The sequence below is a fragment of the Mirounga angustirostris genome, unplaced genomic scaffold, assembly GCF_029215605.1.
Source record: "Mirounga angustirostris isolate CCGP_5_RB_7025 unplaced genomic scaffold, mMirAng1.0.hap1 SCAF_14, whole genome shotgun sequence".
Taxonomy (NCBI): domain Eukaryota; kingdom Metazoa; phylum Chordata; class Mammalia; order Carnivora; family Phocidae; genus Mirounga; species Mirounga angustirostris.
In genome coordinates this window covers 49,653,921-49,679,995 of record NW_026991722.1, presented here as the reverse complement: position 1 = coordinate 49,679,995, position 26,075 = coordinate 49,653,921, and the positions used below count along the sequence as shown (strand labels likewise).

Sequence of the window (26,075 nt, the reverse complement as noted above, 5' to 3'; positions counted from 1 at the left end):
TTATTTATTTGACAGAGAGAGACACAGCGAGAGAGGGAACACAGCAGGGGGAGTGGGAGAGGGAGAAGCAGGCTTCCCGCTGAGCAGGGAGCCCGATGCGGGCGGGGCTCGATCCCAGGACCCTGGGATCATGACCTGAGCCGAGGGCAGATGCTTGACGACTGAGCCACCCAGACACCCCTGCATGCCTTCTTTTTTGTGTATCAGGTTTCCATTTTTATATTCCTTTGACCTCTACAGCCACAGCTCCTGCCCCATGGAAACATTTCTTCCTCTCTCTGTCCTTTGTCCACACTTAACAGCAAGTATGAATAACAAGCTGGTGAACGGGAGGCTCTTCACTTCAACCTGGGGACCTCACTCCTCTCACGGCTGGGCCATAGTCTCTAAAATAGATCCCTCCCATTCCCCTCATTATTTGTTTGGCAGTGTTTCCTCATTTGGGTCATTTCAAGTTGATTGATTCATTTCTCATCACAGTTCAGAACTGAGGCTACATGCAATGCAGAGCAGATAATTACTTTAAAACACCGACAGTAAAATCCATTTTCTGTCTTGGCTCAGTTTTCCCTTAATTTAAAAGTGTCCTCAACTATAGTCTTCACTTGAAGAAAGTAAAAAACCACATATTCATAAAGGAATGAGGAATGTCTGTCAGGCTGATTGGTATTTTCATGTACATGGAAGCCCCTTTTTTTCCATCAAAACACTAGTTCTGTTGGTTTAAAGAAATCCAGTAGGTATGTGAGAGAGCATGGATTAGTCTCTTTTTTATACCAGCACCAGCTCCACAGCATAGTTTCCACGTGCCCCAACGCTGTTTCAGTGATAAGCAGCAAATACACCGTCATTAACCGGCTCATCGGGGTTCCCATCATCCTTATAGCAGCTCCTCAGCTGCGTCTAAAATAACACTTTTTAAAGCAACAACAGTCAAGGCAGATGTTGGATTGTGGGTTTATATTTCTCATCTTCGCCCTGTCGGATTTAGTTTTGTAAGTGCTAAGGGACAGAAAGCGTAGAAATGCTGCCCTGCTGCTTTAGATCTTGGGGTTCATTTTGGGCTGGGCGGGGGTCTAAAGAATACCTTGCATTCCTTCAGCTGGTAAACCCCGCTGCGCTCCCCACCTCCTGCGGTGAGCAGAAAACTCTTCCTTCCTGGCTGTGGGTACCCGACTGTTTTGGGAGGACAGGGGTTCTCCCAGAGTGTCTGCATTTTGACTGTCAAGCCTCTGCGCTGCTCTCCCAGGACGGCTACCCCCTGGCCAACAAGACAGATCCATATGTCACTCTCGCCTAGAAAGCTGGACGCAAAGGTGGGCGGAAAGTTCATGCGATCCGGGCACCTGAGAGCTGGGGGAGGTGTGTTGCTTCCAACCTGTGTGAGATGGGGTGGTGGGGGGAGAGGTGTTCCCCAAGGGGAGTGACAGAGCCTGTGTTCCCCACTGCCAGGATCTACGCCTCAGCCATGTACTTGTTAAACTGCTTGACGTGTAGAGTTCTGGAGAACTACCTGGTGTGTTTAGAGAAATGCAAAAACAGTAGTACAGAGAAATAAAATCCCCACACCTACGGGAGGTGCTAGCCATACCATGGCCTTTAAAAACACACACATGCATAGATTTATGCAGTGTGAACCACACGGGTACTAAAGGGGTTCAAGCCCGGGAGGGCTTGGGGCAAGGCTAATATTAGGAAAGGATTCATTGAGGAGGAGACGTGTGAGTGAAGGTTCAAAAGAAGTCATTTCGTGGAGAGGAGAAGTGTTGTGGGGAGAAGGAGGGCACATCTCAAGACCTGGAGAAGGAATAAGCAGATCTTTGGGGGGTGCAGCATGAGCTCTGCGTGGGTACCCTGGTGCTCTTTCCCACACTCCCCCAAGCTTTTGCTTCCGTGTACTCGCTGAAGCCTTCCTTCTCTGACCCCCCGATTTAAATTGCCATCCACCTCCTCTCCCACATGCCCTTTGCCCATTCCTGGCTTTGTTTTTCTCCAAAGTGCTTATCACCACCTAACACCTTACCGTAGCCTCCTACCAGAGTATAATTTCCATAGGAGCCAAGATTGTTGTCTGTTTTGTTTACTGTTACACCCAGTGCCTCGTACATAGTAGGTGCTCCATACTTATTTCTCTTTTTTAAAAATTTTATATATTTATTTTGACACAGAGAGAGAGAGCACAAGCAGGGGGAGCAGCAGAAGGAGAGGAAGAAGCAGGCTCCCCTCCAAGCAGGGAGCCCGATGCGGGGCTCGATCCTAGAACCCTGGGACCATGACCTGAGCCGAAGGCAGACGCTTAACTGACTGAGCCACTAGGCGCCCCTCCATACTTATTTCTTGAATAAATGAATAATGGGATGTACCAAGAAAGAAGCATGGTGAAGTGGGCAGGGTTTGGGGAGCTAAATTAGAATTCCAGAGGAGAATTGGGAAACCTGAAGCCTAAAGCCAGGGCTGGCTCATGTGTGAGTGGGGAAGACAATGGAGTTCACTGAACTGTAGTTTCCTCACTGTAAGATGGATGTTGGCCAAGATGACAGCTGATTCTCTTCCTAGCCCTGAGGTTCTTTGAACCTGCTTGGTTAGAGGATGCTAGCTGGTGTGCATCTTGGAATCTACTTTGAGCCACCTGGGACTTCCCCAAGGGGGAAGAAAGTAAAAAACCACAGTGGAGCCTCTGAGCTGCTCTCCCAGGAGAATTACCACAGATTTCTGAAACATGGGCTCAAGCTGGTATTTGTAAAAGGGTTTTGCCAATGTACTCCAGGCAGATTTTTTGTTTGAGGGGGATAAGAGGCTAGAGATAAATTAATTTTTTAAATCACCACTTAATAAATCCTCCTTTCACTGCCTTCTTTCCACTATCTTATCTCACCCAACCTCTGGAGGTACGGACGACCCATCCATGGATGAGTGAGCCATTGGACACTGGCTTTGGTGGCTACTATGTCATGTACTAGAAGCCCAGAAGAAAACTCAGCAGGAGCAACCAACTTGTTTTGGTGTCAGACTTAAACTGTGCAAGCCCCCTGCATGTCTCATAGTTTGCCTTGAAATTATAAAGCTACGTTCTCTTCCCAGCCCACCCCATTCCAAAAATTCCATCGCGAATGGGGGATGATTCCCCTGAAGGGCTAACAGACCTTACCAACCAACCTTCAAGACAATCCTGACCTCTCACAGAGATAATGAGCATTTATTTAGGGTGGAATTAACTTGCTGCTCAGTATGTCACCACAGAATAGTCAGAAATTACAGCCTGTAGAAGCCCCAGGCCTGTAATAGTTAACTTACTGGAGACTGAATTTTACTGCTCATTTCTGAGAAAGGCATCTTCTATCAATGTTTGAAAAGATGGTTCTGGACCCCTTTGTTTTGACAGAATACTTCTAGAAGTCTAACCTGTCAGCTTTCTGCAGTTTATCTTTTTAGGCATCCTTAATCTCACTTTGTTTTGCTTTCCACTTCTGGAAGTCAGTAAGCTTGGAGAAGCAGCATGTGATAACCCCAAGTTCATCTTACAGCTCAGCCACTTACTGGCTTGGATAGTCAACCTCTTTGACGGGCACTTTCCTAAACCCTATAAACTTAGGTCCAGAATTCCTACTTTGCAGAATCGTTAAAGGCACTGTAAGTAACCAGAAGAGGGTGCCTGGCACCTATGGGGGTCTCAGGACTAGCAGCCATCCTCAACAGTTCCTCTTTGCGTTAGCGGCGATGGCAAACTCTCACCCACTAAACAAATGGTCCAGTGGCCTTCCTCCAAATACCTGTGCAATGTACGTGTCCAGCTCAATTATACAACAGACTCTGATGGCCCGAGCTGGAGCTACATTTTCATAAGTCCTTTTCATTAAAAGACTCAGTGCCTAATCACAGAAGGACATTGTTTGGTAGTGCCAGATAATGAAGTAGTCAGGGCTGCTGAAATGTATCATCAGGATTGTTGACAGTTCACGCTGTGTCCCTAGAATAAAATGAATAGGAATAGAGCCAAGAGGAAGGGGGCCAGCGAGGAGAGACAAATGTTGGAGATGTGATGCTTGAGCTCTCCGATGAACGAGGACTCCTTTCCTCCGAATTGAAAGCATTTGTGTACAGTTCATATAATAAAGGATTTCTTCTTCTAAAAACCACAAAGAGAAAATAATTATGGTCTGTTGAGACACTATATATTCTAGCAGGCGCTATATATTCTGAGTGGCTCATTATATCTGGCTTTTGCCTACAGTTCTTTTTTAGTAGGCAGGGTATAAATGGTAAATTTTAAACAAATCACACATAGTCTTAACATTAAACCCAAACCAGAGCTGACTGCCATATATAAATGTTTTAATAAAAAAAAAAAACTATACCCTTGTTGACTGTACAGAATATTAATATAAGCTCAGAATGAGTGCTGAAGATTTCAGACTCCTAAAACTCTCTTCTAAATAATTTTCCTGGTTTGAATACACTTATGAATACAGGGACGCTATGAGGCTTCATTTATTTTGTGCACAAAGTTATTTCATTCCCAAGTCTTACCCTGCTTCTGTTTTCATGCTTCTCCACATCGTTTAGGAAACATGGTGTAATAAGGTGTCCAAGGCTGAGATTTATATTGGGGGAACAAAATTACTCATTAATAAAAAAAATTTGTTGCTAACTAAATCCATATTCTGTTATTTAGTAAATGGCCTTTATAAATAAGGAATAATTAATTATTTGTGGGGTAAAGTGTTTTATATATTTAACTTTTGTTCTAGTGATATTACATAACATCCAAATAACTAACCAGGATGTTAACTTGTACTGTTTTGTTGCTTTTGAGGGCATTTTAATTATAGGAATTTATTTGAATCATCAGTTTTACTGTTAGAGCCAAATCATTCTTGTGGGCTTATGGGAATATATGCCACCAGGCAGTAGATTAATAACTATAAAAAAACCACATGAAAAGGTCACTGTAAATCTCAGATCAAGACCTGTGGTTTTCTGGATTTTGCAACCCACCAGCTTTTTGAAGCTTCTCTCTGGTAACATGATCTTTACAGCAACACCACCGAGCTCTGTAGACACTTGTGATAATTAAGACAGACCAGGAATGTCCCACACTTGCCCACAGTGCCAGGCTTCACCTGACAGGGAAGGGGATTGATCAGCATGAGTCCATTTCAAAAGACAAGCCATCCTTCAGTGATGGCAGAAAAATATGATAATGAATGAAGGAGCCTCTTTTGTTCTGCAGAAAAGATTAGAAAAACAGACTGGATCAGAGCCTGGACCACAGCGCTTGGGAGGGCTCTTCATGGAGAACCACAGCAGAAAGGAATTCTCTGCTGGTGAATTCTTCTGGCCCTTTGCACTGTCATTCCTGCAGTGTTCCAATTATTCTCTCCAACCAGCTAACCGCCGCCCCCTGATCGGCGGCCCCACCCGGCCCCCACTCTTCTTACTCTAAACATATGTTATTGGAAACAGGGCAACCCGGGGAACTTTGAGTTTGGGCCCTGTGGACCAAATTGTCAGCCTATCCTGAACTTCCATGGAATGCCCAAGGAGTTGACCAGAGTGATTCTGATTTCACTGGGCCCCCAAACTTTTTCTTTCTTTCTTTTTTTTTTTTTTTTTTGCATAATAAAGACTTGGACACTGGAAAATACATTTAAAACATGAGCCAAGAATCAAGTTCAGCAGGAGCTCATTGAAGAGGGAAAACCAATGGAAACGCAGGGATCCTTCAGGCGTGTTCTGTCTGTGGCGTGCTGAATTGCAAATGTGCTGTTTGGGCCAGGATTTTCAATACGCTGTCTCCTGGCGGTAAGGGGCAAGATGGCTTCACTTCCTGAGCTAGAATGTCTTATCTGCAGCACTCACTCTGCAGGTTGATTCCCTTGCCTTTCCCACCACCCCCACCCCCTCCAACAGGAACAAAGCCCCCAGTCTCTGGAAAGTAATGCTGAGAAAACAAACAGTACAAAGGCTGGTAACAGGGGGATATCTCTCTTGGATGTTTTCTGTGACCATCTTGGTTCAAGGAGGAGGGGGTCCCCCAGCTTCATGAGCCAGCAGGGTCTCTTTGTAGTAGGCATCTGTATGTTTGGCCAGATGTCCTCCCAGCGGAGGGCAGAGAGGGAACGATAAAGCAGAATTCTTATTAAAAATAAGTCTCTGGGGAGAGAAAAAACAAGACACAGAACGCGTGTCAAGTGGAAAGGGAGGCCAGGCGGTGCCGTCTGATACTGATTAAATGCTTGAAACAGTCAGCAGCAAGAAGGGCACATCGTGAGGAAGTGACCTTGCTCTTCAGAATATGAACCAGTGACAACTGTCTGGGAGCAATCCGCTTGAAGATCACACGCCCAGGAGGTCCGGCAGCAAACAGAGCAGCAGGCACACATGGGCAGAGCGGGAGGGAAGGACCCTCGCCCTGAGAGTGCACACACGTGGCTTCAGATCTGCTTTGCCTCGCTGACCTCACTCTCCCCATCCATAACGCAATGACACTTGACCAGATGACCTCTAAGCAACTTTCTCACCCCAGATTCTCTTATCTACCCTAACCTCCCCTGTGACCAAATCTTCTAATGGAATGGCTCTGCTAATAGGATGCAAGAAATCGCCCTAGAGAGACATAAAGAGCTCATCCACCACCGTCCTAAAATCCGAAGGAATGAAACTCCCCATCAGTCACAAAAGCGTCATCCAGTCTTTCCAAGGGAGGTCAGTTCGACATCGCTGTGTCTGTCATCCTTCTGTGCTTACAGTTGCCACCAAAGCAAGTTTTATGGGCTCTGGACATGAGGTGTGGCATGTTTGTGGGTCTACTTACACTTCCCCCTTTTCCTAGTTCCAAAACTATTTTCACTCTGACTGATGTAAGGGGTATTTGTTTCATTTTAAGCTGCCAGATTGTAGAGAGTCTAAGAGCTGATGGGTATGTGTGTTCCTTCATCCTTTATTTAAGGAGGAGCTGCTGAAGTGTTTTTTTTTTTCCTCTTTGGCATTGTCATGAGGATAGCAGTATCTGAGTCCAGGGTGAGGCTGGATTCCAGTGGGAGTGGAAGAGGAAGCTCCCACCGAGATGAAAGGGTCTCACACAAGGACCATGGCAGCGAAGTGGAGAGGAAGGGATGAGCAGAGAGAGTCACCATGGCAAAGTGGAGAGAGCATGGTGCTTGAAGTTGGACAGTCCCAGGTTTGAATCCTGGCTGTGGTGTCTATGGGATGTCATCTCAGCTGTCACTACCATGCCTCCTTGAAGGGTGGTTACGACTAAAGATGCTGTGTGGAAAGCACCTAGCTCAGAATCTGGTACAGCGTGGGCAGTAAATGAACAGCAATAACCTACAGATGAGATGAGTGATAAAAACGTCCCATGGGAAGATTAGCAGGGCCTGGCAACTGAGTGAATTAAAGAATATATGAGAAGACTCAAAGGTGTCTTTGAGTGGGGGATTGGGATAGTGGTAGTATTTAGGTTGGATGGAAACATGGATGTTGGTGGAAGTTGGAGTTTTGGTTTGGCGGGGGTGGTACCGAGGTCAGTATTGGATAGGAGGGGTGGTGCTGAGACATCCAGGGGTCGATTAAAGGAGGATAGAAAGGAAACATGGTAAAAGAAATGGAAAAACTGATACTGAGAAGTTGATTTACTCTTCGTCTGTTTGAGTTGGATTTTATAGCTTCACCTTCAGAGGGTTGGCTAACCAAAGGTTGATCCAGCATGATCCTTAGGTCCTCAAAATGTATTTCTCCAATTAAGCATCTTCTGGACCTTGTGAGAAATGCAGAATCTTAGCTCCTACCTCACACCTACTAAATCAGAAATCTGCATTTGACAGTGTGTTTTGTAAGCACTTTACAGTTTGAGAAGAACTGTTCTAAAGCATGGCGGCCAAACTAGCAGTGTCTGCATCCCCTGGGAACTTGTTAGAAATTCACATTCTCAGGCACCTTCCCAGACCTCCTGAATTAGAAAGGCTTTGTTCTGACAAGTCCGACGCACCCCAGAGTTTGAGAATCCCTGCTTAAGTCATGGAACAGATGGATCGAACCCCCTCCCCTTGAGTCAGTAGCACAGAACACCAGAGGGATTGGTTAAACCCTGAAAGTTAAATTGGAGTCATTGTTCTATGCTGTTTCTCTCATCATTTTGCATTAAACACAGATGAAGAACTCTTTTCACTAAAGAAGGGCACCATGCGTAAAATTACAGACCAAAAGGGGGGAACTTTGGCTGTAGCTTAATCCTCACGACTTACCCATCAAAAGTTATTGAGCACAATTATAGGAGATCAGTCCTTTATGTACTGTTGCTCCTGTGAGATGCTATTAGAAAGATGCAGATAGGAAAACAAGGGATCTCCCGATATTCCTTACAATGTGATTTTCACATTAAAATGCCCGCAGTCTTGGTCTCCTGTGTTTCTAATCAATCCGATGGAAAGTTCCCTTTTTATAGGTTAGTTTTTGGAGTCACTTGCAGAAGTGATGGTGGTTTACCGCTCAGACTAGAATGTTTTTCAAAAAGTTGAACAGTGAGTGGTCAAAATTTACCTCCTCTCAACAAAAATGTCTGTTTTTTTGTTTTTTTTTTAGTTTCCTCGTTGTTATTCAAATCACTGTGATAACTTAAGGGTCAGCGTCTGTTTTCTATATACATATAATGTACAAAAATGGTTATATATTGAACATTTTAATCATAAAATTACCTATATTTTCTGCTATAGGTTAGTGCGTTACAGCCAGTGACATGGTAAAACAGTGGGGGGTGGGGGCGGGGGGCTGTCAGAATCTGTGGTGGTCACCAGTTTCCATGGTGCAAATACTCCCTCCGGGGCTGATTTCAGGCTTCCAACAGCTTAACAACCAGCTCCCCAAATTCCTACAAATTTGACAGTTGACTCTTGTAAGCCAGTGAGAACTAGCTCAAGCACACTGCTGAAACAAACATCAAGGGACCGTTCGCAGTTTTTCTGGTTGGCTGTGTTTGAATTGCCATAGGTCCAATAAGAGCTGAAACAAGTACATTTGGGTGTTTAAAATCTTTTTTTTTTTTTTAAGATTTTATTTATTTATTTGAGAGAGAGAGAATGAGAGAGAGAGAACACATGAGAGGGGATAGGGTCAGAGGACGAAGCAGACTCCCTGTTGAGCAGGGAGCCCGATGCGGGACTCGATCCTGGGACTCCAGGATCATGACCTGAGCCGAAGGCAGTCGCTTAACCAACTGAGCCACCCAGGCGCCCCGGGTGTTTAAAATCTTTTGCCATGTAGAGATTTTTAGTGAAATGCTAATTATAATGGATTTTAAATTATTCTGAGACAAAGTTATGTGCTTTTTCCAAGTCATTATTAAATACAACGTTAAATTACAACATAATGGCAATATTTAAAGTGCTTATGTTGCTAAAGTGGTATGTTTATAAAATACTACTCATCCTATAGGAAGGCATATGTAAAAATTACTCTTCATCATAGTATTTGAAGCAACATGCAGAAAGATACTTTTCAAAATGATATCTCTGGTTACTATTATTAAAATTTGACTTCTCTTACAGGTATTCAGGAAGGAACACAATGTACCAAATGTAAAAATAACTGGGCACTGAAGTTTTCTATCATATTATTATACATTTTGTGTGCCTTGCTAACAATCACAGTAGCCATTTTGGGATACAAAGGTAAGTACTCTTTCCTTTTTCTTTCCAAATGGCAGGTTTCCCTTTATTAATTTAAACATAAAAAAAAAAAAACATGTTTTCAAGTATGAAGTGTCTCATTAATACAACTCAAATGCACAAGTAAGCAACATCATAAACTTTGTTGTCTTGAGCTTCTTGTAGCTGTGGGATCTGAGTCCTTTTGATGCATTTCAACAACCATAAAGGTCCTCTATGAGTTATAAAGATTTTTCCTCACTGTTGTGTTTTCCTACCTGTTTCTAGCTCCACCCTCTTCCTCAATCTTTTTTCATCTTATCTCTAAGAGGTCCTGTGGAAACCCTGGAGTCAGTACACAGGAAAATTATACTGACCGAGGGTAAGCCAAACACAAGATCTCCAGAGATACGACTTACTTCACCCCAGGGACTGGGCAGCTAGTTCCCTTTTTTCCTCTTCAGCACATTTACTGTGACCACTGTTGTTTATATAACGCCATAAAAATATTGTCCTATAGAAGTTAAACATAGAGGGAGCGCTGCCACCCCAACAATACTTTATGGGATGTTAGTTATCCCTCCAGTTTGTCTGGTTTAAGGTCAGTGGAAGATTTTGGCCTAAATCCTTCAGACTTGCAGACAAAGTGGGTTTGCCCTTCCCCTCCCCACCACCACACCCGTTCCAAACACCACAGGTAGAAGGTGTCATGACTCAGAATCACAAGCTGCATAAACCTTTTTATAGAAAACAGCCATGGAAGCCTTCCCATCAAAGATACATGGGGGGCACCTGGGTGGCTCAGATGGTTAAGCATCTGCCTTCGGCTCAGGTCATGATCCCGGGGTCCTGGGATCGAGCCCCACATCGGGCTCCCTGCTCCTCGGGAGCCTGCTTCTCCCTCTGCCTCTCTCTCTCTGTCTCTCATGAATAAGTAAATAAAATCTTAAAAAAAAAAAAAAAGATACATGACACAGACATGTCGTCTGGTTTCAGCAAGAGGCAGACGTGGGGGCTGCTGATCTTCAAAACCTTCACTCAGCAACCATCCCGACTGCCTTCCCTCAGAACTGACAGATTAACAGTGGAGAATTCCCACGTGTTCCCTTCTCTGTTTCTTGGCTCATAGACTTTCTCCCCTTGGGGCGAGAAAGATTCAAAGTGAATTCCCTCCAACCTGTAACTCCTCTCTCCTCTCTCCCAGCATCTAGAGGTTTCCTGAGGAAACCCGATGTCTTGAAATGAGAATGGGCTTTGGAGCCAGATGATCCAAGCTCACTCTTGATTCTGCCATTTGTAATACAATTGTGAATGTTTATTAAGTGTTTGCTGACATGCTAGGCATCATGCTAAGTCCTCCACGTGGCTGTGTAACCTGGGTATGAATCATACCCTCTTTGAGTTTCCTGTTTCTTAAAGTGGCAATTAGTAATGCCACTTTTCAAGGTGATTGGGATGAGCAAAGATGATGTCACTGAACCGCTTGTCCAGTAGTTGGTCCTAGTAGATAGCAGCTATATTTCTGTGTTTCTTGCTTCTTCATAACTGCATTTATACAGCTGTAGCCAGTAGAATGGCAAAATGTTAAAAATACTCAGTATAGTTGAGACTTGAAAGTCCCATCTCTGAGGCCACACACATGTAAAATTGTGTGCATCCTGTAGGGTGTTGACTGATTAATTTGAGCAATGGAAATCTGGAAAGTTACCAGGTCGTTCTATACATTTGTGATTAGTTAATCCAAACTAGGATTAACAAAGTAAGCGTCAAGAAAGATTATTAAATTGTGGCAAGGCAGGACAAGGGGTGCAGGAGTGAGCCTAGTGGGGAAAAGGAGGGTCTTTTATGTCCTGGGTAATTCAGACTGACTCTCCTCCTTTACCAGGTTATTTAGGTCACTACTCTCTTCTCCTTGACTTTTCTCAGGAAACCCAGATAAAGGAGAAGGTTGGAATCAAACAGCTGTTTAATAAGTACCTTTAGGGCTCAGTACTGTGTGATATCATGAAAGCAAACACTTAACTACTGAAAGAGTTGACAGAGGTTTGAAGAGCATACCACCATATGGTATTTTGTAATTTTTACCTCTGCAAAGAAATAAGATCTAGGATCTTTGTGTCTTTACAATTACACAGAAAGTTCCAAAGGAGAGGGGTTTTTTTGTTTGTTTGTTTTTCAAGTATAGATATTTCCTTCCTTTTTAATGACACTAGAAAACCCTTCTCAGCTCTGGCATGTTGTGCACGGGCTGGTCCATTTGCTGGGAACACCTTTTCTCTGCTCTCCACCTAAAAGGCTCCTTTCCCTTCATGTCTCACTTAGACCCACAACCTGCAAGAAGCCCGTGAAGGCTGAGTTGGCCTTCCTGTTTGTTCCCATAGCACTCCCCTATTTACTCTTAGCCCCTGTCATACTCTATCATTATGGCCAGTGGGCTTGTCTGTCTCACCACCCAAACTCTAAGTTCCGTGAAGACAAGAGACTCCTATCTTTAGTTTGTTGTATCTCCCACTAGCATTTAGCCTCATGGTACTTATTAGGCACCAAGTAAAGTTACTGGATAAATTAATGAGAGGGAGGATGGATGGATGGATGGATGGATGGATGGATGGATGGATGGATTGTAGATGAGGGCCGACGTCTGTAAAGATGATAAATCAATGTCCAGGGACCTCCAAGCCATTCTGCACTTAAGGCATTGTTACCACTCAGAGCCCTACCTAGAAGTCTAAGATCCTGAAGGTCAGCATGTCCTGCTCTGTGGGTGTAATCTGTCCAGGATGAAGCAGGGAGACACTGAGGGAGCAAGTACAAGTGGATGCGAGATGATGGTCTTGCCCCCTTTTCCCTCCTCAGGGGCCCCCATCCCTCAGGCGTCTACTGACAAATATAAGATAATACAACATGCAGTTTTGGTTTCCAAACATAGTCTTAATGAACTAAAATGTGGATATTTTCCAGATGTGTTTTCTTTTTACTTGTACAGCAATTCTTCTCTCTTGCTGATAAGATTCTAGTGACCCCACACTGGAAGAGGGAGAAAGATAAGACCTAGTTCTCCTTTCCCACATCTCCCTTTGAAGTCTAGAGAAACTATCTCCATTTCAAAAAAGAAAGGAAGAAAAAGAATATTCTGTGAAAGGAGATACTTCTCTGAAGGAGAAGTTAGGAAATAAAATAGAAACTGCTTTATGTATCGGAGTTGGCAAAGGCAACTCCATACTGTTCTTCTCAGAACAGTTTTTTACTTCTCCTTTCATGTCACTTACACAACCATGAGTTAGGATATAACCGAAGTTCCTTCTAGAGAATTTGCTGCACAAGGCAGGGAACGACTGAGTCACCCGCACAGGGCTATACAGTGGCTGCGACCCTGAGGCTCATCAGCAGCTTTACAGAAACCATGTTCTTGGACTGTTCCGGCTTGGGGCATTCTCTGCCTTGGGCTCTTTATTCTCCATCATGGAGCTTCCATGGCAGAAGCCATGTCTTAAGTTCAGTGGATCATGTTTCTTCCAGAACATTCCCTGAACAGGAAAATCGTACTCCGCTGTCCTGCCCAGCAGGCATCCGTCCTAGGGGAATTAGGATAAAGAAGAAAGACAGAAATCTGACTCTTTCTCAAGACGAATCTCCTTTAACTCAATATTAAAGTCATAGAATGTCTACCTTGCTGCTAAGCTCTGCTAAAGTAGCAGTGACATCTGGATCTGTAGGCTTTCCTGGTGGGCATCAAATCACACTGGTGGCTACTGTTAGAAGCCAGGGTAACACCCAACAACCAGATCTTCGATATTTTTGTAATGAAACCTGAAATGGTGTTCAAGGTAGGAATGTCTCTATTGCATTCCAGGGGAGTGCAGCTGGTATTCCCAGAAGTCCCAGGTACCCATGCAGGGGCGCGTTTCCCCCTCAGGACCAGGACAGACACCCGTGAGCACCAGGCAGGAGCTCTTGGCCCTGCTCTCATTCCTTGTCCTCAGGGCCTGGACCATGAGCTATGTCTCTTGTGGGAGGTAACTATATTGAGGAAAAAGAAGTACTAAGTAAGAGGCAATGTGGAATTCTAGAGAAAGCATTTGTTTTGGAATTAGCTCTCCTGGCCTGCCATCTCACTTAGTCGTTTACAAGCTGTGTAACTCTGGGCAAGTTACTGAACATCTCTGAGCCTCAATTTCTTCATCTGTAAAATAGCAGTTTTAAGGATTAACTGTGGTGATGGTGCAGTGCACCTCTTAAAGAGTAGGCACTGGGTAAATAGAGGCTGTTATTATAGGTGTGGTATGAAATCCAATTGTCAGGGAAGGCTTAGCACGTTGGGGTGGTAAGATTGGAGTGGACCCTGAAGGATGGGTGGAATTATGACAAGGGAGAAGGAGGTTAATGGCCCAGGCCAAGGGATGGTACCAAAAGGCTTTTATAGGAAAGGTATTATTGTCAGATTATTTTAGAGGATTAGGCTTTAGGTACTCGAAGAGGGCCAACTCTCTGGGCATGATATCCGAAGCAGTGATATTCTGAAGAAAAATTCTCTGTCAAGAAACAGTTTCTAATAAAGGGAAGCCCATGAAAAAACAGACTGCTAGGAACTCTTCTGTTTCATGTTCGTCTTCCTCACATCAGAGGGATCTACAAACTGAGGTCTGCATCAATAGACTGGGAGTTTCTAGGGTCAGGGAGGATGGCTCTGCCACTGTTTTCCTGATTGACAACTTGAGCTGATAAGGTAAGAGTAAGAACCAACGAAAATGCTGTGTGCTCTTTCAGCAAGTGTTGGTTCTGGATGCCCCTCAGCCTAGTATTTGTAGGCAATAGCAAGCTGTCAGCTTTGCAGCCCTGAAGTTTGCAGCTTTAGACCCAGATCCTATTTTTAAACGCAGAGGCACAAGCCCCAGTGTATGTAACCAGTTCATTAGCACTTGTGGCTGGGGCCTCGCTGCACCAAAGAGAAACCTGACAGATGTTTGTTTGTCTTTAACAAATGTATTTATTCCCTTTACACAAACCTGAATTCTCAGTCCATGACAGTTCTGTGTTTTTTAAAACTAAAATGGAAGGAAAATTAGAGAGGGTAGAAAATGACTGCCTGTCAGCATATTTAGAAGTTTCTTCAGCTTCCGGGAAAAAAAAGGCAGGACTGAAGATCCTGTGTGTGGTTTGAGGACAGACTAAGGCATGTGTTTTGATTTGAGGATCAAAACTGAATCTTAACTCATCAACATTTTATACTTTTTTTTTTTTTTTTTGAAGTTTAACTTTGCTAAAATGCAGATGAAACATTGTGTTCTTCAAAAGTTCTGGGGAGGGGCGCCTGGGTGGCTCAGTTGGTTAAGCGACTGCCTTCGGCTCAGGTCATGATCCTGGAGTCCCGGGATCGAGTCCCGCATTAGGCTCTCTGCTCGGCAGGGAGTCTGCTTCTCCCTCTGATGCTCCTCCCTCTCATGCTCTCTGTCTCTCATTCCCTCTCAAATAAATAAATAAAATCTTTAAAAAAAAAAAAGTTCTGGGGATTTACAAATGTGCATGCCAATCTAACAGTCTTAAGGTATAGATTATTATAATCGTACCTCTCTTGTCTATATAGTCACTTAAAAAAAAAAAAAAGCAGTGGTAATTCAGCTGGATGTTGTACTCCTTGACAGTGCTGAGGCTTCCCAGGGGGTGGTTTGTATGTCTTTGTATGTATGTTTGCATCTATGTATGTTTGCATGATCTCTAGCTCAGCCAGTTTTTCACAGGCCTCAGGAGCCAGCAGGCAGACTCTCACTGATGTAGGTAAATAGCATAATAAACAAATATGTGTTGAATAACTACTAAGTGCCACACACTAAGAGCTACAGATAAAACTGAATGCAAATTTTCCTGCCTTAAAGGATCTAATAGTAAACAAGCCAGGACCACACAGTGAAGTAAGTCCTATAGCAGAGAAAGGACTGCTTGCCAAGAGAATTCTGCAAGATGCACTGCAGCAAAAATTACCCACAGAAAGTGATGAGCCGAGTCTTGAGGAGCAAGTAGGGCTTAACTTGGTGAAGAGTCCAGGGAAGAACATTCTAGGTAGAAAGAAGAGCACATGGAAGGGCTTGGGTGAGAAAGAGCATCTGGTGCAATGCACACATTTCATTATAGCCACACTCTAGAAGCTTGAGGGGGAGAGCATGACAGGCTTCTCTAGGGAAGGTGCTAGGAGCCACAGGGCTGGTTCACTTTGGGTCATATGTCTGTATGAGAACATGGGAGCATACTTCTGCTTCCTCATAGGAGCCAGGAGAATCTTCTCGTATAGTCATGCATGGGTGGGACACTTGATGAATAAAAATAAACTGGCCCCATTACCTCACAATTAATATACAAAATCTATTCATGCTTAAAAAAAATAATAAAGTCATTCTTTTCAGAAAGCCATTGGTGGTACCCAGACAGACTTGATCTCAAGCTGCTAGAAGTTGGATCTCACAGGAGTCACTTCCAGAGAAACACACTCTTCTTTTTTTTTATTAATTAATTAATTTATTTTATTGTTATGTCAATCACCATACATTACATCATCAGTTTTTGATGTAGTGTTCCATGATTCATTGTTTGCGTATAACACCCAGTGCTCCATTCAATATGTGCCCTCTTTAATACCTATCACCAGGCTAACCCATCCCCCCACCCTCCTCCCCTCTAGAACCCTCAGTTTGTTTCTCAGAGTCCATAGTCTCTCATGGTTCGTCTCCCCCTCTGATTTCCCCCCCTTCGTTTTTCCCTTCCTACTATCTTCTTTTTTTTTTTTTTTTACATATAATGTATTATTTGTTTCAGAGGTACAGGTCTGTGATTCAACAGTCTTATACATTTCACAGCGCTCACCATAGCATGTACCGTTGCCAATGTCTATCACCCAGCCACCCCATGCCTCCCACTCCCCACAACTCCAGCAACCCTCAGTTTGTTTCCTGAGATTAAGAATTCCTCATATCAGTGAGATCATATGATACATGTCTTTCTCTTGATTGACTTATTTCGCTCAGCATAATACCCTCCAGTTCTATCCACGTTGTTGCAAATGGCAAGATTTCATTCCTTTTGATGGCTGCATAATATTCCATTATATATATATACACCACATGTTCTTTATCCATTCGTCTGCTGATGGACATCTTAGCTCTTTCCATAGTTTGGCTATTGTGACATTGCAGCTATAAACATCGGGGTGCACATCCAAATGGCCAACAGACACATGAAAAAGTACTCAACATCGCTTGGCATCAGGGAAATCCAAATCAAAACCCCAATGAGGTTTTGACACTAGTCAAACACTAGTCAGAATGGCTAAAATTAACAAGTCAGGAAATGACAGATGTTGGCGGGGATGCGGAGAAAAGGGAGCCCTCCTATACTGTTGGTGGGAATGCAAGCTGGGGCAGCCACTCTGGAAAACAGTATGGAGGTTCCTCAAAAAGTTGAAAACAGAGCTACCCTATGACCCAGCAAATTGCACTACTGGGTATTTACCCCAAAGATACAAATGTAGAGAAACACACTCTTACACAGTATTTTAGAAAGAAACTTGTATTCACAACCATAAAGAATTACTGCCTTCCAAGAACAAATAAGAACAGGAGCTTTTATTTAACACTGTATCACTAACTCTTTCCCTTTCAGGTACAATCCAAAAAATGCTGCTAAAAAAAAAATTCTTCTTCATGAATAATTGTCTGGAAACCCATGTAGGCATCTTCTTGGGAAATGATAAAGTGCAGATTCGCTTGTCACTAAGGAGAAGCAGACTTTTCAGGCTTCATGAAAGAGTGACAAACACTCTTGACTTTCTTTCCCTTCCTTCTACAAAGACTGTTTATAGAAGTAAGCTAGGTGTTCTTTACTATGGACTTTCCTTCCAGATAAGTGCATACCACCTTCTAGGAATGGCAGGGAGCCTGATAAGTGATAAAATTTTGTAAATGATCACAGTGTTATACCTCCATCTATGAAAATTACTTTAGAAAATAATACAGATTGAGGGCTTATATAATAAAACTGAGCTCCCAACAACATCTAACACATCCAAGGCAATACAGAATCCTAAGAACAGTTAAGAACATACAATTCTCAACCAAGTAAACTACCACTGGGTTTTGTGACAAGTTATTTTTCTAAAAGAATGACTTTTTCCCCATATTTGATTTCATTTATACTTTTTGTTTCAATCTGTTTCCTTTATTCTCTAATGAAATGTTTTTTTGTTGAAACTGAAAAATAAAATGTGAGCAGGTGTGTGTACTAATCCTTAATTCCCAAATCTTAGTTGTAGAAAAAATGGACAATGTTACGGGTGGCATGGAGACATCTCGCCAAACCTATGATGACAAGCTGACAGCAGTGGAAAGCGACCTGAAAAAATTAGGTAATCTGCAACAAGAATGAACAGTGCATTAAACTAAATCCTCTAATTCTATGTTAAATGACCTCAGCTATTTAGAGTGATACTACTATAAATTCACATTCACCCAGGAGGTTGTTAAATTTTTGTGTTGTGTGTTGAGTCTTTCCTCATGATTTAATTTAAAGACTTCTAGGGCGCCTGGGTGGCTCAGTCGTTAAGCGTCTGCCTTCGGTTCAGGTCATGATCCCAGGGTCCTGGGATCGAGTCCCACATCGGGCTCCCTGCTCTGCGGGAAGCCTGCTTCTCCCTCTCCCACTCCCCCTGCTTGTGTTCCCACTCTCGCTGTGTCTCTCCCTGTCAAATAAATAAATAAAATCTTTAAAAAAAAAAAAAAGACTTCTAAATTTTAATGTTAAGGAGCAATTTTGGAGCTGAATTCTTCCCCAAAAAACCACTCTGTGCCAACTAAAATCTGAAGACGAATCCTGATTAGAAAGGACCACAAATACACTTTAATAAAAGCTCTTTTATAAAATGTTCAGTAAATTCCTATTTGAAATATTCTAGACTGCATAGAAGAGTTATAGAAATCAATTTTAAAAAATTAAAAAATTATTTCTATCCTTTGATTTTTGTTTTTGTTTTTTTGGGGAAGAATTAATGGTGAATTTAATAAACAGTAGGTTATTTCCTTCTTGACACCCTGCCCAGTGCTCTAGAATCTGGCAAAATCCCCCTCCTTCTTTGAGAAAAGTGCTTACAAAGTTAGCACCCCTCCCAATTTCCCAGGACCCAGTTTTAATAGGTATGTGGGTTTTACTAATGCGGAGCACTCTGCATATACCACAAATTTTATCTCTGAAATAACAGTGCATACCAGTTAACTCTCTTCGGGATCTTTGACCTCACCTGATCATTGCTCCATACCACCAACCTAAGTAATAAATATGTCTTATTCCAGGGGACCAAACTGGGAAGAAAGCCATGAGCACCAACTCAGAACTCTCTACCTTCAGATCAGACATACTGGATCTTCGTCAGCAGCTTCGTGAGATTACAGAGAAAACCAGCAAGAACAAAGATACTCTGGAGAAGTTACAGGCAAGTGGGGATGCACTGGTGGACAGGCAAAGTCAACTGAAAGAAACTTTGGAGAATAACTCTTTCCTCATCACCACCGTAAACAAGACCCTCCAGGCGTATAATGGCTATGTCACCAATCTGCAACAAGACACCAGCGTGCTGCAGGGCAACCTGCAGAGCCAAATGTACTCTCATAACGTGGTCATTATGAACCTCAACAACCTGAACCTGACCCAGGTGCAGCAGAGGAACCTCATCACTAATCTGCAGCGGTCTGTGGATGACACGAGCCAGGCTATCCAGCGAATCAAGAATGACTTCCAAAATCTGCAGCAGGTTTTCCTTCAAGCCAAGAAGGACACTGATTGGCTGAAGGAGAAAGTGCAGAGCTTACAGACGCTGGCTGCCAATAACTCTGCCTTGGCCAAAGCTAACAATGACACCCTGGAGGATATGAACAGCCAGCTCAATTCATTCACAGGTCAGATGGACAACATCACCACAGCCTCACAAGCCAATGAGCAGAACCTGAAAGACCTGCAGGATGTACACAAGGATGCGGAGAATAGAACGGCCATCAAGTTCAGCCAGTTGGAGGAACGCTTCCAGCTCTTTGAGACGGATATTGTGAACATCATTAGCAACATCAGTTACACTGCCCACTACCTGCGGATGCTGACCAGCAATCTGAATGAAGTCAGGACCACGTGCACAGATACACTGGCCAAACACACAGATGATCTGACCTCCTTGAATAACACACTGGCCAACATCCGTTTGGATTCTGTTTCTCTTAGGATGCAACAAGATATGATGAGGTCAAGGTTAGACACTGAAGTAGCCAACTTATCAGTGATTATGGAAGAAATGAAGCTGGTAGACTCCAAGCATGGTCAGCTTATCAAGAACTTTACAATACTGCAAGGTAAGTGAAAATTCTGAATTTATTCATATTAGTTATTGACTACTCTATAACAAATTACCCTAAAAGTTGGCAACTTAAAACAGTAAACATTTGCTATCTCACAGTTTCTGTGGATTGGGAATTCAGGAGTGGCTTAGCTGGGTGATTCTGGCTCAGTATCTCTTGTAAGGTTGCATCAAGATATTGGCCAGGGCTGCAGTCATCTTGAAACCTTAACTGGGGCTGAGGATCTGCTTCCAAGATGACTCATTCACATGGCTCTTGGCAGGAGGCCGCAGTTGGCAAGAGACCTTGGTTCCTCACAATGTGAAATTGCTTGAGTGTTCTCACAGTATGGCAGCTGGCTGACTTCAGAGCCGGTGATCCAAGAGAAAGCACAAGAAAAAGCCACATGCCTTTTATGACCTAGCCTCAGAAGTCACACACCATCACTTCCACCATATTCTGCTCTTTAAAAATAAGTCATTAAGTCCAACCCACACTCAAGGGGAAGGTAGATTAAGCTCCATATCTTGAAAAGCATTTTAACTATGAATTTGTAGACAGCACTCAAAGGCAGTCCATTAAATATTTGCTGAATTTGGACGTTCTCAGTGCCTAGCTCTTTCAACGTCATTATAAATTGGGCTCCTTTGAAAGCAAGATTAATTTGCTTAGGTCACAGGGATTCCTATTTCTAAGTGTCATGAGCAGATGGATGGTTGGCCATCACAATATCCGTAAGGCCACAGGGGACAGAAAGAATGTGACTTGCATATAAAATCTGAGTTTTACTCTCATCCAGGGCATCCATGTAAATTGAAAATCCTTGGCTCAAATTAAGTCTCCTTCTGAAGATTTGTGGCAACCATATATTAATAGTATTTTTCAGTCATAAACTATTTTTACACTTTTAAGTTGAAAGTACTATGTGAAAGATGCTGTGCTAAGCACTCTGGGGTATGCAAAGAAGCCCAGATGGTCTTTGCCCTCAGGTAACTTAAAATCAAGAGAATTTTATCCATTCATCTGTCGATGGACAGATGAATGGATAAAGAAGATGTGGTCTATATATACAATGGAATATTATGCAGCCATCAAAAGGAATGAGATCTTGCCATTTGCAATGATGTGGATGGAACTGGAGGGTGTTATGCTGAGCGAAATAAGTCAATCAGAGAAAGACATGTATCATATGACCTCACTGATATGAGGAATTCTTAAGCTCAGGAAACAAACTGAGGGTTGCTGGAGTGGGGGGTGGGGTGGGAGAGAGGGGGTGACTGGGTGATAGACACTGGGGAGGGTATGTGCTCTGGTAAGCGCTGTAAATTTTGCAAGACTGTTGAATCTCAGATCTGTACCTCTGAAACAAATAATGCAATATATGTTAAGAAAAAGAAGAAGAAGAAGAAGGTAGCGGGAGGGGAAGAATGAAGCGGGGGAAATCGGAGGGGTAGACGAACCATGAGAGACGATGGACTCTGAAAAACAAACTGAGGGTTCTAGAGGGGAGGGGGGTGGGAGGATGGGTTAGCCTGGTGGTGGGTATTGAGGAGGGCACATTCTGCATGGAGCACTGGGTGTTATGCACAAACAATGAATCATGGAACACTTCATCTAAAACTAATGATGTAATGTATGGGGATTAACATAAGAATTAAAAAAAATTTAAATGTGAACTAAGCTGAAAAAAAAAAAATCAAGAGAATTTTAGAGTATCAGAAGACTGCCTGTAAGCAAAATAATCCTGATTTTCAAAAAGAGGAAATAGATGTGTAGACACACTGTGTAGAATAGGGAATTTGTCTTCAAGCCTGAAACGAGATTGTTTTTAACAATATTTTGTGATATATTTGGATAATTTGTGAGCTTTCAGGAAAGCAGCAATTATCAGAATGAGTTCCCTAAGAAGGCAGGTGAACCTAATCTTATTTCTGCACATTAACAGAGTTATTAGATTATTAAACTAAGTGAATGGAAAATAGAGTATCTGGGTTTTACCAAGGCATTTGTTACTGATGCTGTTAAGAACAAGACAGAGAAAATAGGTGCTGGATTATAGCACAGTTAGGTGGATTTATTGGTGATACTGGTTTTCTATGCTATGTAACAAATTACAAACTCAGCAGCTTAGAACAACACCCATTTCTTATCTCAGAGTATCTGTGGATCAGGTGTCTTGGCAAGGCTTGCGGCCTCTGCTCAGGGCCTAACCAGGGTACCATGCCAGTGAGGGGCTGAGGTTTCATCAGAGGCTTGACTGGGGAAATTCCATTTCTATGCTCCCTCAGGTGCTTGACAGAATTCATGTCCTTGCAAATGTGAGATTGAGCTTGCTGGGGTCTTTTGGGGGGAAGGAGCGGTACTGACCTAGAGGCCCCCTGTAGACCCTTGCCATGTGACCATCTGACAACACTGCAGCTTCTTCAAAGCCGGCAAGGGAGTCTCTCGTTCCAGTATGCTGAGACAGTATTAAGTAATGTAATCTCATCTAATGTAAGTCAAGGGGAGTGACATGCCATCACCTCTGCCATGTTCTGTTGGCTAGAAGCAAGTCACAGGTTGCACGCTCACAGGGAAGAGATGACACAAGGGCATGAGTCATTGGGGGTGACCCGAGGGTGTGTCTTCCACAGAATGTGTATAAAGAATGATAGTTCAGTGAGCCCCTGTGGGGCCGGCAGCAGGTCTGGATGGCAGATGGCAGAGCCCCATTCAACAGCTTTGTCAGTGACTAGCATGAGGATATGGATGACCTGATAATCCAGTACTTGTGTGACATGAAACTATATATACTAGACCATGGATGCTGGAACCATAATCCAAAATGACCTGGAGAGGCTAGAAGAGTAAAGAGATGCCAACAAAATGAAGGAGATAGGGAATACATGTAAAATCCTGGTTGTGATTGGAAAAGACCAAACAGACAGAGGTTGATGCGAGAACATGTGTATGAGAAGCATGGTGGTTTTAGTTGACTGTAAGCAAGTCACTGTGTCTGCCAGTGAATCTAATGTGATCTTTGATTATATCAATGAAAATACAATGTCCAAAATGAAGGAGGTGATATCTTACTCTGTTCGTTATGGCAAGACTACTTCTGGAGGATAGTGTGTACTTTGAGGGGCCCCTTTCAAGAGGGACATTCACAGACCAGCATGCTCAGAAAAATATGCCCAGGATTATGGAGTCCAGACGTGCTTGAGGAAGGATTGAAGGACCTGGGAACTTTAACCTGTAGGAGAGACTGCTTAGTGGAGAACAAGGCAGTTGTCTACAGCTATTTAAAGACTATCATGTGGAAAAAATTTTACATGACATCTGAGGGTGAAACACGGGCTAGTGGGTATTCATGAATAGAAAACGAATTTTGGTTTTATGTGATGTTCCTTTTAAAAATTGGCATTGCCTGTAAATATAATGGCTTTCCTGAGCAGTATGGGTGTCCCAACTCCAGAGGAGATGGAAAATTGCAAGTCAGGGACATTGTGGGTATGAGTCATACTCTGAATAAGGAGCAGGCTTTCAGATGATCAGAAAGTTCTTCAGTGATTGCTTTAGTTTTTTCCTATTCTTTCTCAACTTAAATTCAAAATGAGAGCAGATCTCAGTAGTTGTGCAACAACATAAATAAGAGCTTTCTAAATTTCTCTTGCCACTGTAAAACCTTAGAGAATCATGTTGTGGTACTCTGGATATTTTCTAGCTATAAGTTTTATAGTTTTATTATTCCGTTCAATTGCTAGCTTGCCTTCTACAAGTAAACTTCTAACATATTTAGTGTGTAGACAGTGTAGCTTGGCAGCTAAGGAAGTGTATGAAAAGCTTATAGCTAAAGATTCAGACCCTGGCTTTAAATTAGTTAATGTTTCCATTATTGTGATTATTTTTATCCACTAATATTGAGTGTGAATGCAGAGTGCTTGATACAAACTCTGTAAGACAGGTACTTATTTATTTTCTTTCTTTATTTTTTAGAGAGTGTGTGTGAGCCAGGGGTGGGGAGGGGGTTGGAGAGAGGCAGAGGGAGAGAGAGAATCTCAAGCAGGCTCCATGCCCAGCATGGAGCCCACCACGGGCGTCAGTCTCACAACACTAAGATCATGACCTGAGCCCAAATCAAGAGTCGGACACTTAACCAACTGAGCCACCTGGACACCCAGGTAAGATGGTACATCACCAGTTTATAGATGAGGAAACTAGGGTTTGGAGAAGTGTTTAAGGAACTTGCTCAAATTCACAGAGATAGGGGCGCCTGGGTGGCTCAGTCGTTAAGCGTCTGCCTTCGGCTCAGGTCATGGTCCCAGGGTCCTGGGATCGAGCCCCGCATCGGGCTCCCTGGTCAGCGGGAAGCCTGCTTCTCCCTCTCCCACTCCCCTGCTTGTGTTCCCACTCTTGCTATCTCTCTCTCTGCCAAATAAATAAAAATAAAGTCTTTAAATAAAAGAAAAAAAAATTCACAGAGATAGTAAGTAGCTAAACAGGATCTGAGCCCAGGCTGTCTGATGCCAGAGCCCATGCTGCTAATCCCATCTATATTCGCTGAAAGTACATGGCCCTCTTCCCGGTCCTCAGGTGCCCCTGAAGTAGTCTGTGAGGGCAGGGAGCTGGGATTTCATTCTAAGTGCGACAGGGAGGTTTTAGGTATGGTGGTGGCATGATCTGATTTATATTTTTAAAAGGTCATTCTGGGTGCAGGGAGGGGAGTGGGGTGGGAAAAGGATAGATTATGGGGGAGCAAGCAGGGTGACAGGGGTCCACTGCAGGGTTATGGGCCAGTTATGGGTGACTTGGAGGTGAGAGAAATGGGTCTCCTCAGTCAGGAGGGGTGTTGTAGGCAGACCCAAGGGCAGCCTTGTCCTTCCCTGGCCATCAGGGCCCTAACTGGCTTCGTCTGGCCATGCTCCACTGAGGGGAGGAATCTACGGATACAAGGGGCTGTGAGTATTCAGAGCTCACATCAACCTGTTCTTGACCCCATTTGGTGCGCAGGACCCTGGGGTTTCCTACCCAACATGCTCTTAGCCCAGAGGAGCTGCCAAGGCACTGCATGTTGTAGGGGTGCTGGTGGAGATGTGTGGACAGAAATAGAGCACACGGTCAGGGGCCAGTGTACGTGGCTGGACAAGGCTGATGGGTGGATCAGTAGTGGAGGGTGAGGGAAAGAGAGGAACAGGATGTCTCCTCGATTTTTAGCTTGAGCAAGTAGGTGGATGGACAGACAGGGGAGGTGCAGGAAGAGAGGCCCGTTTAGACATATTAAGTGAAACATGTCTATTAGGAGGAGGTTTCTGACTCAGTGTTTCTAAAACACCGGAGATCCTGGCTTCTGAATGATATTTTCCTTTTCTCATTTGCCTTCCCGTAATACTTTTATCCTTGGTCTTTTCATTACCTGCGCTTCTTGTGAGTTGACCTCGGAAGTGTCTCAAGCCAACCAAGCTGCCCCCTTTCTGTTCCATCTCTTCAACTTCCTCCAGAGCAGGAATGCCCAGAGGTGTTCCCAGGGAACAAGAGACTGGGGGCAGAGCTCCGTTTCCCAGTGCACTTCTCTGCTCTCTTTCCTTGATCCCTCCAGGCAGATCTCTTCCCTGACGATGAGGGAGAGATGGGATAAAGCAGGATGGAGCAGGATTGGATTCACTTTGAATTATGTTGGCCTTGTCCCTGCAAGGTTCAGAATGCTCTGATGCTTCCTGGGAAATCCTTTTGACTCACACTTTGTGAGCCCTCATGCCTACGGGACGGCTCAGTCACAGGAGACACTGGCCTCTTGCGAAGTAGAAGCTGAGGTTGACTGCTTGCACTAAGCTAAGGTGATAACGTGGAAATAGACGTTAAACCCATGTTGAATCCCAGCAACAGTTATCTCTGTATCCGTAAACCAAAAAAACCCAAAAAACAACCTTATTAAGAAAGCCTTTTTTTGTTACATATAATGTACATATTTGTAACAAAACGTATGACGTATGACTTCATACGTCCTAATGCACTCTTGGGTAGGAAGTTCACATCACACCCTGAGCTTTTCTCTGCAAGCTGCAGAGAATGTTAAGTTGCCCCCTCCTAG

At 43.5% G+C, this 26,075-nt stretch overlaps 1 protein-coding gene across 1 annotated transcript in view; it reads left to right on the top strand.

The window, feature by feature from the left end:
* COLEC12 (collectin subfamily member 12) overlaps positions 1-26,075 on the top strand; it is a 189,305-nt gene that overhangs the window by 137,655 nt on the left and 25,575 nt on the right. Inside the window, exons 3-5 of the mRNA XM_045886962.2 lie at positions 9,546-9,668; positions 17,938-18,036; positions 18,977-20,023. Of these exons, the coding sequence (XP_045742918.1) occupies positions 9,546-9,668; positions 17,938-18,036; positions 18,977-20,023 (1,269 nt within the window). The remainder of the gene's footprint in view (positions 1-9,545; positions 9,669-17,937; positions 18,037-18,976; positions 20,024-26,075) is intronic.